General features: G+C 36.3%; 1 protein-coding gene across 1 annotated transcript; it reads left to right on the top strand.

Annotated features, from left to right (window-relative positions):
* Nucleotides 1-3,954: 3,954 nt before the first annotated feature.
* LOC103436545 (uncharacterized) lies at nt 3,955-12,160 on the top strand. The gene is made up of 13 exons (XM_008374979.4): nt 3,955-4,436; nt 4,999-5,072; nt 5,330-5,413; nt 5,592-5,672; nt 6,573-6,653; nt 7,473-7,565; nt 8,744-8,923; nt 9,061-9,128; nt 9,405-9,456; nt 9,648-9,701; nt 9,780-9,872; nt 11,611-11,677; nt 11,894-12,160. Exons 1-13 carry the CDS (start codon nt 4,286-4,288, stop codon nt 11,983-11,985), a joined length of 1,170 nt encoding a protein of 389 aa, XP_008373201.1. The 5' UTR covers nt 3,955-4,285; the 3' UTR covers nt 11,986-12,160.
* The last annotated feature ends 407 nt before the right edge of the window (nt 12,161-12,567 follow it).

The following is a 12,567-nucleotide window of genomic DNA, read 5'->3' as shown; positions in this document are numbered from 1 at the left end:
TGAGCCATTTTCCGATCAACTCCGGCCACCTCTCCGTCCATCATTGGTATATTTCGAACCCTTACCTCTTGAGCTACATATTGGCTTTTGAATTTCTGATTTTGGTTGAGAAATGAACTAGATTTGGCATTTGGAAAATTTCCGGCCAAACTTGAGGAGAGAATATTCTGTTAAAGTTAAGTGTTGACAGTTAGTTGACTTTTTCATAATTTTCTTAGAAACCCTCCTAGGCTAATTTCGACGTCCCGAGTCCGTTTTTGACATCCATTTAGTGAAATTCTAAAGTTTTAATGTAGTTGACTGCCGTGGCATCTCGGTTGACTTTTTAAGGTTGATCGTTTACTTTTTGTAAAATTTGCCGGGGACATTCCTTAGCGTATTTCGACGCTCTGATTCCAAATCTACTATCCGTTTCTCCAAATTCAAACATTTTAATTAAGTTTTACTAATGGGTCTCAATATTATGCCTAAGTGCGATTACTATCAGAGACTCTGGCTATCCTAGTTCGAACGACTATGACTTCCTAAGTATCTATGAGTGAGTCTTATCTTTTATATAGTATATATATAATTGTTAGTTTCCATTTATACATTCATGAAGAGTTTTTGATAGGAGCATATTTATGCGACTTAATTGGCTTGTTCTCGTGCATTTACGTTGTGTTTCTTTAGTTATTTTAGTGTTTAAAGTCACTTTTGTGTGTTTTCAGATTCCAAAGCCGAAGTGTGCAAAATGATGTAATTTGGAGCCTTTTGGAGCAAAAGGAATGGATGAATTGAAGACTTGAAGCAATTAGGATTCCTAATCAACCAAGGATTCCTAATCGACGAAGGATTCCTAATCGACGAAAGATTCCTAATTGAAGATGGATTCCTAATCACATGAGGATTCCTAGAAGAACAAGGATTCCTACTCCAAGAAGGATTCCTACTTGAAATAGGAAAGTTAAGCCAAGGTTTCCTACTTTGGTTTGACCTTTCCTAAATGTTCCTAAGTTTTATCAACTTTGAAGGCATCCTAAGCATTCTAGGACATCAAATACACATCCCTTGCACATTATGAACCCTTGCCGCACCCCCTTGACATTTCCTCTTCCTTGTCGTGCAAGGGAGAGGGTTGTTTCCTGATTTTATGCATTAAAACACATTCCTAATGTGTTTTAGGACCTTGCCGCATATTCCCTTGCCTTTCCTTTAATTTTCTGATTTTGTTTCCTATTTCTAGAAGCCTTAGACTTAATTTCTGATTACCTAAATAACCTAGGGTTTTAATTCCTGAAATCCTTTAAATAAACTCCTCTTTTGCAGCCACAAAACATCCATACACTGCCCATCCACGCCAGAAACCAGTCTCCACCTTCAGCCGCACCATTCTACCACCATTCACCCAAATTTCTGCCACAAATCACCCCTAGCCGCATCACCCATCAACCCTAAACACTTCCATACGTCCCCCATCCATTCTACACCAGTTAATAACCCAAAAACCTGCCCAAGGTCCCTGTGCCGCAGCAAAGGAGAGGAAGAAGAAGTACTTGAAGATTCTAGCTGTTCAACATCGAATCGTTGGATTATTTAGGTGTTCTCTTTCTTATATTTACAATGTATAAATCTGTTTTCCTTTATTTTGTGAACATGAGGAACTAAGCCTTTTTGGCTAGGGGGTTATTCGATACCATGATTATGCTTGCAAGATGAATTGATTACGTCTAATTGTTATTTCATGAATTGTGAATGCAATTTGCTTAACCGTTTGATTGATGACTTATTTTTGTGTGTTAATTAAGGTGGCCAACTTAGTTTTCATGCAGGAATTTGAAGCTAAAACATAAGGAAGTTTCACCTAATAGTTACAACCTTATGTTTGCAAGTAGTGGAGGTCGCTTATAAACGATCGTGTTAAGTGAATTCTTGGCAAACGTTTCATGCTTTTCATAGTAACAATTGCCTCGTCAATGCTTATAGTTTTCATGAAGCTTAATGATCTTTGATTGTACCTTTATTGTGCTTTTCACGTAAGGGACTTTTAGAGAATGTTTTGAGTTGTTGCATGTGCATTCCCATCCAATTCACTAACTTTAGGAAAACTTGAAGGTTAAAAAAGTGCTATCATAGTTAACCTAGGGCGTTGAGATTCATAGTTTATTGAAAGAAGCAATTGGAAATCAAAGTTGAATGCAAGTGTATCATGTGTGGAGAAGAACCCTCTAGTTAGTCTATCACCCATCAATTTACTTAATTCTGTCTAAAAATCTGTTTACATTGTTCTTGCTTTGTTTTATTTATTTTCGTCCAAAATCAACCCCATCTTATTTCTTTGAGTCATATTAACTAGAACTTGTCTTAGAATATGTTTTTAGGTGTTTTAGGTCATTAGAAAACCAAAATTCGTCCAAGTTGTGTTAGAGTCCCAAAACTGCCCAGAAAGTGGTTTTTAGGCAGTTTTGAGTGTTTGTTTGCTGTTTTGAGTCTTTTGGTTTGTTTTAGTGTTTTAGAGTTTAGTTTTGCATTCTTTGAGTCTAGTTTAGTATTTTAAACTTTGTTTTACAGATTTGAGTCAGTTTAGAGTGTTTTAGCAATCCCTCCTAATCCCCGGTTTAAGAACGATCCCTACTTATCCATACTACAATTGTCAACAAGATGGTTAATTTGTGTGTTTAGTTATTTTACGCATCAGTTTTCTACAATACACCTAGATTAGCGTGATGTTTATAAGATTTAGCACATTGACATAAATTATGGAGTTATGCCATGTCCTACGGGATGCATAGATATGCGTATTAGTATGGATGCTTTAATGGTATTTACGGTTATGAATAGTATTTCATTGACTAGGGTTATTGAATTATTGAATTATCGATTTATCATTGCATGATTATATTTGCGTTATCTACTCATCATTTGCTGCACCAGTGTTATTACTCACTCGGGTCAGGGCCAAACTTTTACTTGTATGTGCACATCGCATTGTACGCTCACTTTGGATCAATTGTAGGTGCCATTCTTATCCTAGATTGCTATAGGCATTAGGACTCGTATATGCTATGCAACGCCAGTCTTCACATGACTGTAGTACTAAAGCGTATATCATTGTTACACCCAATCCTGTTCATGTCAAAATATCTCTGCATGACTCGTGTGTCATCATCTGTCAATGAGCACTCGATATGATATGTTTATTTATGTGAGAATATGTGATTACGGATGTCATGTATTTATTTTATGAAAGTTTGTGAAGTATTGCATTCTTGAGATAATGTTGGCTCTGGTAAGTATTTTCTTACTATACTTAGTATGTATATTTTGGAAACTATACTTGTTTTACAGTGAGGGGTTATTATGTTTTCGAAAAGGTTTTACAAAACTTTATTTTCAGGCTCACTCACCCTTATTTTTCAACCCTCTAGGTTTTAGTGCTGAGCTTCGTGTTGGCGAGGATTCTTGGCAAATCTTGGTATAGGCGGTTACATTGGATGGTATAATTCTAATCCTAATTTACTGTACTTTACTTATGCTTTGATATCACGTGTGAAATGAGTTTATTCCCGCTCACAAGCGCACTCTAATATTTAGGTACTTTTAGGTTTAAATTTATTCACATTTTTCATATCACTGCATTTTATAGCTTCGTCATCCTCCTGGTGTCGGCCAACATAGTTCGATTCGGAGTCCATGTGGACATTCTGGGTTGGGATGTGTCATATACAGCTGGATTTCTAAGGATTTTAATAAACTATATTAAATTCCTGATTGAATACATGTTGAATTTTAGATAATTACTTAAAATTCTGATTGAATACCCCTAAATTCATTAAAAAAAATTAAAATCCCTCAAATTCTCAATTCAATACACCCTCCTTAGAGTGCAAGATAAGAATTTCACCTTTAATGAATTATTATACAATCACTCAAAACCATTTACCTAAATTGATTGATTTTCAATTTATTTATATTGGCTTGGCACAAGGGCCTTCTACTACAATGTTGAACATGAGTATTATTCTTGCACCATAATGTGAGTTCGATCGTTTGGCAATACGAGAAAATATAAACCTTTCGAACAATTGCAGTCTGTATTGGTCAACAAACATACGTATAGCCGGGGACAATTTAAATTAAAATTTGTCAACCGGCCCTCTCTCTGACTCTGGTCGGGTCGCCTCTGCTGAATTGAATTGCTCAACCAAAATACCCGAATCGCATCTTCCTTCCTTCCTTCCTTGTTGTGGCGTGATAGACAGGGCAGGCGAGAGAGAGAGAGAGAGAGAGAGAGAGAGAGAAGCGAATGGGCAGGGGCGGTGGTATCCTTGAGAAGCTGAGGAGTTTGGACGCCTACCCTAAAATCAATGACGATTTCTTCAGCCGTACACTCTCCGGTGGCATCATTACCCTCGCCTCTTCCCTCCTCATGCTCTTCCTTTTCTTCTCCGAGCTCAGTATGTAATTCTATGCCTTTTCAACCAACCCTTTTTCTTCATTTTGCTTTTTCTCTCCTGTTTTTTTACAAGTTCAGAAATTGAATTGTATTGTTTTGGGTTTCATCTGTTGGCTTGAATGATATTGTTTTGGGGTTTTTTTAGGACAATTCAATTGCGTTAGAACAAAAAGAAAATACTTTGTTCACTTGATTTATGCGATTTGTAGAGCATAAAACTTAGGGGATAATGCTAATGGATTCATAGTTATACCTCACGTCGCCACCGTCAATAGATTTCTTGATAACTTGATGAAGTAGATGATGCTGGAGGACCGCCTTAATATAACCTTTCATACTACTTGTGATTTTTCTTAACTCGCAAGTCGATTTCCTTGATAGTAAGCACTACCCAATGCCAGTGATGAATCAACGGATCAAAAGTATATAAGAAAAACAGCACGATAGAAATCGTGTTACTGCTCTAGTGTACGCGAATGCTCGAGTGCTTATTATGATCATGCCTTCTGCTCTCTTCAATCTTTGTAAACTATATAAAATCTTTTACTTGTTTGTGCCTGCAGGACTATACCTCCACACTGTTACAGAGTCAAAGCTTCTTGTAGATGCTTCAAGAGGAGAAACCCTACATATCAATGTAATCCTCCCTTTCTTCCTCGCCGCTCCCTTCTCGGGTGATAAATGTCAAAATATTCATTTTCAATAACTTCAGGGATTAAATTAAGCTTCTTTTGCTAGTTATAGTTTTGTAGAACACCATCTTACATGTTATGTTCATAGGTTTACCTCTGTCCTAGGTTTACATGGAGTAGTTCTTTTGCATGTAAAATATAGTCGCATAATTGTTAATGGTTGTAGATTTATTAATTCTCTGTTTCTTGTTTGAAACTGCAGTTTGATGTAACTTTTCCTGCTATCCGATGCTCATTACTCAGTCTTGACACAATGGATATTAGCGGAGAGCAGCATTTTGACATAGTATGTACCGCAGGCAGCTGCTTCTTGATGATAATTGATTTTCCTTGATAATTTCAATTGTGTTAGGAACATGCCTATCGTTGATTTTTATCACAATCATAGCGCTAGTGACCAGCTTTCTTGAATGTCATGCTCATTTATTTCATTAATTTACAAGTTACTGTGCATCTACTTGCAGCGACACCATATAGTCAAGAAACGAATTGATGCGCATGGTAATGTAATAGAAGCTAAGAAGGATGGAATTGGTGCACCAAAGGTTTGTGGAACACATTTTGTGCCATTTCTCTTCAGAAAGTAGTGGTTGCATATAGTACATGTTTGAACACCTATTTCTTTCTGGGAAATAATTTGGTAAACATAATAGTATGACTTGGTTTTTACTCTCTGTTCAGGTTTTGTGCTTTTGACAAAAACTTGTAGAAGACTAGACGTACAGAAAGCTTTTCATAACGCTCACACAGATACAAATAAAACAAAATTTTTATCCGTATTTCTGATAATCTGAGTATAATGTCTTTGGATGCATGGTTCTTTGTGGCTGCAGCTAGAACAGAATTACCAGGCATTCACCATCAGCCATACTTTTAATTAATCATGTGATTCTGATACTTTCACACAGCTTTCTAGTAGATGCTTGGCTGTCTTTGTAAATATTCCGTATATCCCTTCATCATAGCACGTGCTAGTGCACCATTGCTTGAATTTTTAGGTTCTTTTATGTTGATGTTTGAATTTTTAGGTTCTTTTATGTTGGGTAGAGTTTGACAAAGCATGTGAACTACAGATTTGAATTAGTAACGCATCTGGCACTCATGTCCCATTTTTTTGGTAAACTTACTGCTTTTGCAAGTTTGTTCACCTTTGTTGCATGATTAGTGCACAAGAAAACACCTATTAAAAGAGAGCTAAAAACAGACCCATAGCAACAAGACCCATCAGTGAAAACGAAAGAAGAGGAAAAGAACCTGATCACCCCTTCATAAATGGAAGAAATAAAAGTAGATAATACATACTATTTTATGTTGCAATCCTTGTTAATTTTTTTGGGTGGGAAGCAAATAAGGATACGAAACAGAATATTATGTTTCTTATTCCTTGTTTGATTGGGATTCACTGTTCCTTTTATTTATTTATTCATTTTCATTCTCTAATGCAGATTGAGAAACCCTTGCAAAGGCATGGTGGAAGGCTTGAACATAATGAAAAATATTGTGGATCGTGCTTTGGAGCAGAAACGGTATAAATGATTTTCTTCCATTCCTTGTGTTAATAATAGTTCTTTTTTATTTTGAACAATAATGCTAGGGACACCATATTAGGTCGCTGATGATCTGCAACCAATTTTGAAGCTCTCTACACTCTGCAGGTACAGATGCCCAGAAAGAAGTGCAAAAACAAAACCAGAGAGAACTCTTTGAGTGCCTAACAGGCTTCTTGTGTGTGTGATTAGTGGTTTCATAGGACACCTAGTGTTTCCTACTTGTTCTTTCCTTCTAAATATTTTTTTCCAGAAAATTCCATTAACCTTGGGATCCAGTTCCAATACTGTGAAAGCTGTCAGGGGGCAATGTATTCCTAAGGAACTGTTCAAAAGCTCAATTTCTGTTAAATCTCCATTATGAAACCTAATCATAATGCAAGTTATAAAGATTCTATATTGCAAACTGAAAATTCATTTCGATAATGCCATGTTGGAAGAGTGCATATGTGCACGAGTCCTTAGGAGTTAGCATGACCAGTAAATTTATTTTTTAGTGTAGAGGATGTAGATTCAGAAAGGTGGCATTGCTTACCAAATCTGTTAAACAAGTTGGTTTTGTTCAACTTTACTTCCTTAACACGTGTACATGAATGCAAATTATTGCCTTATTCATAAATTTCCTACATGCTTGATTCATTAACATTTGATCAAATGTTCTTGTTTTGTTATTTCATATTTTTGTAGGTCTGTTTTAGTTAAACTGATTAGAGAATTAGTAATCTTGAAGCATGCATCAACGAGCAAAGTATATTCTTCCATGGTCCCTTAATCTCTTCCTTTTTCTTTCTTATGCAGTCTGATGATGATTGTTGCAACTCGTGCGATGAAGTTCGTGATGCATATAGGAAAAAAGGTTGGGCACTGACGAATGCAGAGTTGATAGACCAGGTTAGGTCATAGAAACTTCTGATTTTTCTTTGTGTGATTCGTGTTCCAAAAATTGAATGCCATTCATGTAGAACAATTAACCAGAATTTAGAATTTAGAACTAGAGGATAGAAATAAATAGAAAGGCTGAGGACAATCCAAGAGAAGACAAAGGATTAGAACAGAAATCTAGAGGAAGACCGAGATAGAAGAAAGACTAAGAGAAAGAAGATACGCAGGGAGAAAATATGCCTTATGATTTTAAGTGCTTTGATCTGTAACACTAAGAATTTTAGATGTTTAGATTCAAAATTTACCTCAAGAGGGACCTTTTGTCCCCTTTATTGTTCAACCTTATGGCAGATGTTATGAGTAGATTACTTCAAAGAGTTGGAGTCTCAAGTGATTGAGGGGATAGTTTGAGGACATCATGGTCTTTTTTCTTGCTCCCAAGGGTATGGTCTGGGAGAATCTCTTATTGGTTGTGGACAGCTTTTGTGGGAACTCAGGCTTAAGGGTGAATAAAGCCAAGTGCTCATTGTTGATCATAGTAAGGTGGAGAGGTGGGTTACTTCCTGGGGGTGTGGTGTCGGCTCTTGGCTGATAAAGTGGTTGGGACTCCCTTTGTCGGGGGAGGGTTGGGTTGGGTGGGTGTGGTTGTCGGATCCATGGCGAAAAGTTTGAGAAAAGGTCACAAAGTTGGAAGTTACTTTTTCTCTCTAGAGGTGGCATGTTGATTTTGCTTCAACCTGTTTCTTAACTGACTGTGTCAGTTACCGAATACAATGAGTCTTACACCCGCACTGCACTTATTCATTGAATTAACTTCGATATCTGTAGTCTGTACTGACATCCACCAAAAATTTATATAACATATTTAATATGGATAAGCAATGAGAGACTTTATCTCTCATTAAGACTAGATAATGTTTTAACATCAATATTTTAAGTTAACAGGTAAACAGGCGGGCTCGTTAAGGGCCAGCACGGCCCGGATTGAACCGGGCCGCAGGTGGGGCTAGGTTTTAGGTGTAAGTTAATCGGGCATTGTTAAAAGCTGGCCCGAGCAGGACATGAAGAACTATAGGGCTGGTCTTGACGGCCATCTGTTGAACACCTTTACTCCCAAATTTGGACAGATATTGATGTTTCTGTGGCATTATGTTGATATTAATCTTCAATGTCCTTTCTGTTTGCAGTGCGAACGGGAAGGTTTTATTCAAAAGGTCAAAGATGAAGATGGTGAAGGATGTAATATTGAAGGATCCCTTGAAGTTAACAAAGTGGCTGGAAATTTTCATTTTATACCTGGAAAGAGTTTTCACCAGTCTAATGTTCATTTGCATGATTTGCTGGCTTTCCCGACAGATAGTTACAATGTAAGGAACATTTTATTTCCTTTGGTAGCAAAGAAAATAATATAAGTTTTGCCATTTTTCTATGGTTTTAATTTTCTTTGTTGTTTTCAAGTAAAAAGCATGTGCCAACAATTTCAGATTCATTTTTCATGATACAGATAAGTCACAAGATAAACAGATTAGCTTTCGGTGACTACTTTCCTGGCGTGCAAAATCCCCTTGATGGGTAATTGTTTCTTTCTTCCCGTCCCTAGCTATTTATAAATTGAAGAAATCTCATTGGCATCAACTTCAAAATATGGAATTTCTTTTAAGATGTAGTTTAATAGATATTGTTAATTTGTTGTCAAATACAAATCATATGGTATTGCTATAATACCATATATTACAGAGGGAAGTACTATTGCAAGACTTGATTGATTTTTATGGAATGGGTGTTCTTCAGTAGTGAAATATTGTTGCAATTCGAATCTTTTATGTTATATTCTTACCGCATATTCAGTGTACAATGGACGCAGGAAAGACCAAGTGGTGTATACCAGTATTTCATCAAGGTTGGTATTATCAGTAAATTAATTCGGCATTTGCTACATGGTTATTCTTACCAGGAATTGTTTTGAATGACTTCTGGAATTTCATGGCTTTCTCAGACTAAATCTTTTATGGAATCAGTTTTTGTACTGTTTCTTTAAAAGTAGTTATCAATCAGCAAGGATATTTAAGACACTTAGTTTCTACTTTTCAGGTGGTCCCTACGATATACACCAATATTATAGGCCGTACAATTTTCTCAAATCAGGTACTTTTAAGCTTGTTGAATCTCTTTGATCCGATGACAAATCATGCCCTGATGTGTAGTTGAATTTGTATGGTATAGTACTCTGTGACAGAGCATTATAAGAGTTCGGAGCTGGGACACTCTCAAATGCTTCCAGGAGTTTTCTTCTTTTATGATCTTTCTCCAATTAAGGTGTGTTTCTTGGTCCACATCTAGTGTATTGTTCTAAATCGGATTAGTGTTGATAATTATACTGGTGTGCCCATTTTTCTCGGTCAGATTTTGGGTTTTTGTGTTTTTGCGCTTTCCTTCTCTCCGGTAATTACATAAAATAATAGAATAATCTCTTTCGCAGTCAGATGAAAATTTAGACTTCCATGGTGAAAACCTTCTATGTTTGTGGAAGCAAGAAGGGTTAACCATGAAAACAAAAAGGCCAAATTGCATAAGTCATCCCTGTGATTATATTCTAGTCTCAAAATAGCTTATGGGGTACAGAAATTGGCATTTAAACCCCTTGTGATGAAGCCCGTCAATAATTAGCCCAAAATTTGAAATTTTTGTCGATTCTTCATCTAAAGGATGCATGTGAGCCTCATGTTGAGGTTAACTTTGTCTTGTCACCCCTATTAACTTAGGTCAAAGTTTATAATCCTTCCTTGTGGTCTGAAGACGGCTCAAGTGGTAAAACAATTGACATTAAACCCTTGCGGTGAAGCCTGTTAGAAATTTAGCCCAAAATTTGAAAATTTTGATCGATTCTTCGTCCAAAAGGCATCATGTGAGCCTCATGTGCAAGTTACTCCTTTCACCTTTGTTTATTGAGAGATGATGATTTTCATTGTTTTAGAACGGGAGAGGTGATATTGGGTTTAATAAATGTGAAGGTGTTAAATATATTGGAGTATTATCTATTTGCTCAACAAATTAATAGACAAAAGGAATAGGGATTCTAGCCGTGAACCAAAATTAAAGTGATGTAGATGTCCTAAAGCCATAGGCGCCTCTGTATGTGCAAGTTATGGCAGTGCATACAACTTTAAGATGCAACAGAATTTCTGGTTAGTTGTGCACGTCAACGACAAATGAGAATTCAAGTCTTGATCGATTGCCCATGGAGTAGAATGCAAAATTAGTAGGAGAGGAATATTGATGATAGTAATATATAGAGACATGGAGGGTGAGAGCAACAAGGAAATTGTATCTAGTTTGTTCGAGGGGTATCTTATCTATGGAACTCCTCATAACTCTTTAATGAGAATCACAACTTTTAGGCCAACAACTATTACCATTAATAGAGATTGTGACGTAAGTGAAGAGATGAAGCTCATACCTGGGACTAACTTATTAGATGGAGAATCTACGAGTATGGGGAAAAAACTATGGGCTGATTGATGAACCCCTGCAGAAAATATACTTTTTATCCTGAGAATGCTCTTCCCTTCATCTTATTATTAATTTATTTTCTTAACTGAAAATATATCCGTTGGTTTTTCTTTTCCTTGTTAAGGATAAGACTGGGACTGGAAATTGAGATGCGAGCACATCGACAAGACTCAAAATAAGTGATGAAGCAATATAAAAATGGCTGTCATGCCACACTCAAAAACCTGTAGGATTGTTAGAGGTGTGGAACCCTATGTATGCACCATATCTAGTGCATTTGAACTATTCTCCCCGAATACGTTGGGGGGTGGAACTTCTGGTTTCTAGTGTAAGTTTACATTGAGCGTATTCTTTTAGCCTCTAAAAAATCAACCTCATCTAGATTTGAACAAAGAAGAAGAGTGTACATATTGTGAAAAATAACACAATTTGTCAGGTTTATATCTTCAGTTTAAAAAGTAGCACATAATCATGTTACCGAGATGAACACTAGTATGAGCTGCCTTGTATTGCAAACCATCCTTACGTTTTATCGTTGTTGCAGGTCACATTCAAAGAAGAACATGTTCCGTTTTTACACTTCATGACCCATATTTGTGCCATAATTGGAGGTAATCTAGTCCATTCTGACATGCATTGATGTATGTCGAAGAAATTAACACAGTATTTGACAAAGTCCTCAAAACCATTATGCACTTAGTATAACCATTTGGTTCAAAGTTCAGAATATATGCATGTATGTAATGACAGTACTGTGCAATCTTTTTGTGGTTATGTTTATACTTGAAGACTTCTAACGAGTGATAAAAATCTCGACTTTGTTCTAGGTATATTTACCATTGCAGGACTTATAGATTCGTTTATATACTATGGTCAAAGAGCAATTAAGAAAAAGATCGAAGCTGGAAAATTTGGGTGAAATCGGGCATTTGGATATTTGCTGCTCCAATTCTGGGACACATGGTTGACAAGTAGATGGTCATTGAATCAGTTTCTCTCTGTTCTCTCTCAAGTGTTGTCTTGATCACAGACTATTGGCAAATATGTGAAAATTAGTAAGCTTACTGGTTATACAAACTGATTTTTTTCTTGCATGTGGAACCATCAAATTCGTCCAGCCATAAAATTTTGGCTTATTTATTGATTTTCCCGTGAAATGTCCATACTGCCCTTTCATTTTAACGTCGATGAGATGAGACAACATTGACGAAAATGGGGTGAAATGGTTCGATTTTGGGAATTCATGAGGCAACTGAGACAAATCTAGTTTCAGGCCAAACCAATAAATAAGCCTAGAATTTATAGGAAAGTAAGAGATAGGCTTGGCTCCTCAAAATGAGGAGCCACCTCCTCCATTCATTTAGTGGCTGATTCTCAAAATTTAGTGTATATAATCGGAATTATTCATATTATTTATTATTTTGTAAATATCATCTTGACAAAAAAATAAATAAAAATTAGGAAGTTTTAATAAAAAGGGTTTGGGCCAACAAATATTTAA

This window comes from Malus domestica, chromosome 05 (assembly GCF_042453785.1).
Source record: "Malus domestica chromosome 05, GDT2T_hap1".
In the NCBI taxonomy this organism is placed as follows: domain Eukaryota; kingdom Viridiplantae; phylum Streptophyta; class Magnoliopsida; order Rosales; family Rosaceae; genus Malus; species Malus domestica.
The sequence above is the reverse complement of the archived record's forward strand: the minus strand, read 5'-3'. Positions and strand labels throughout refer to the sequence as shown.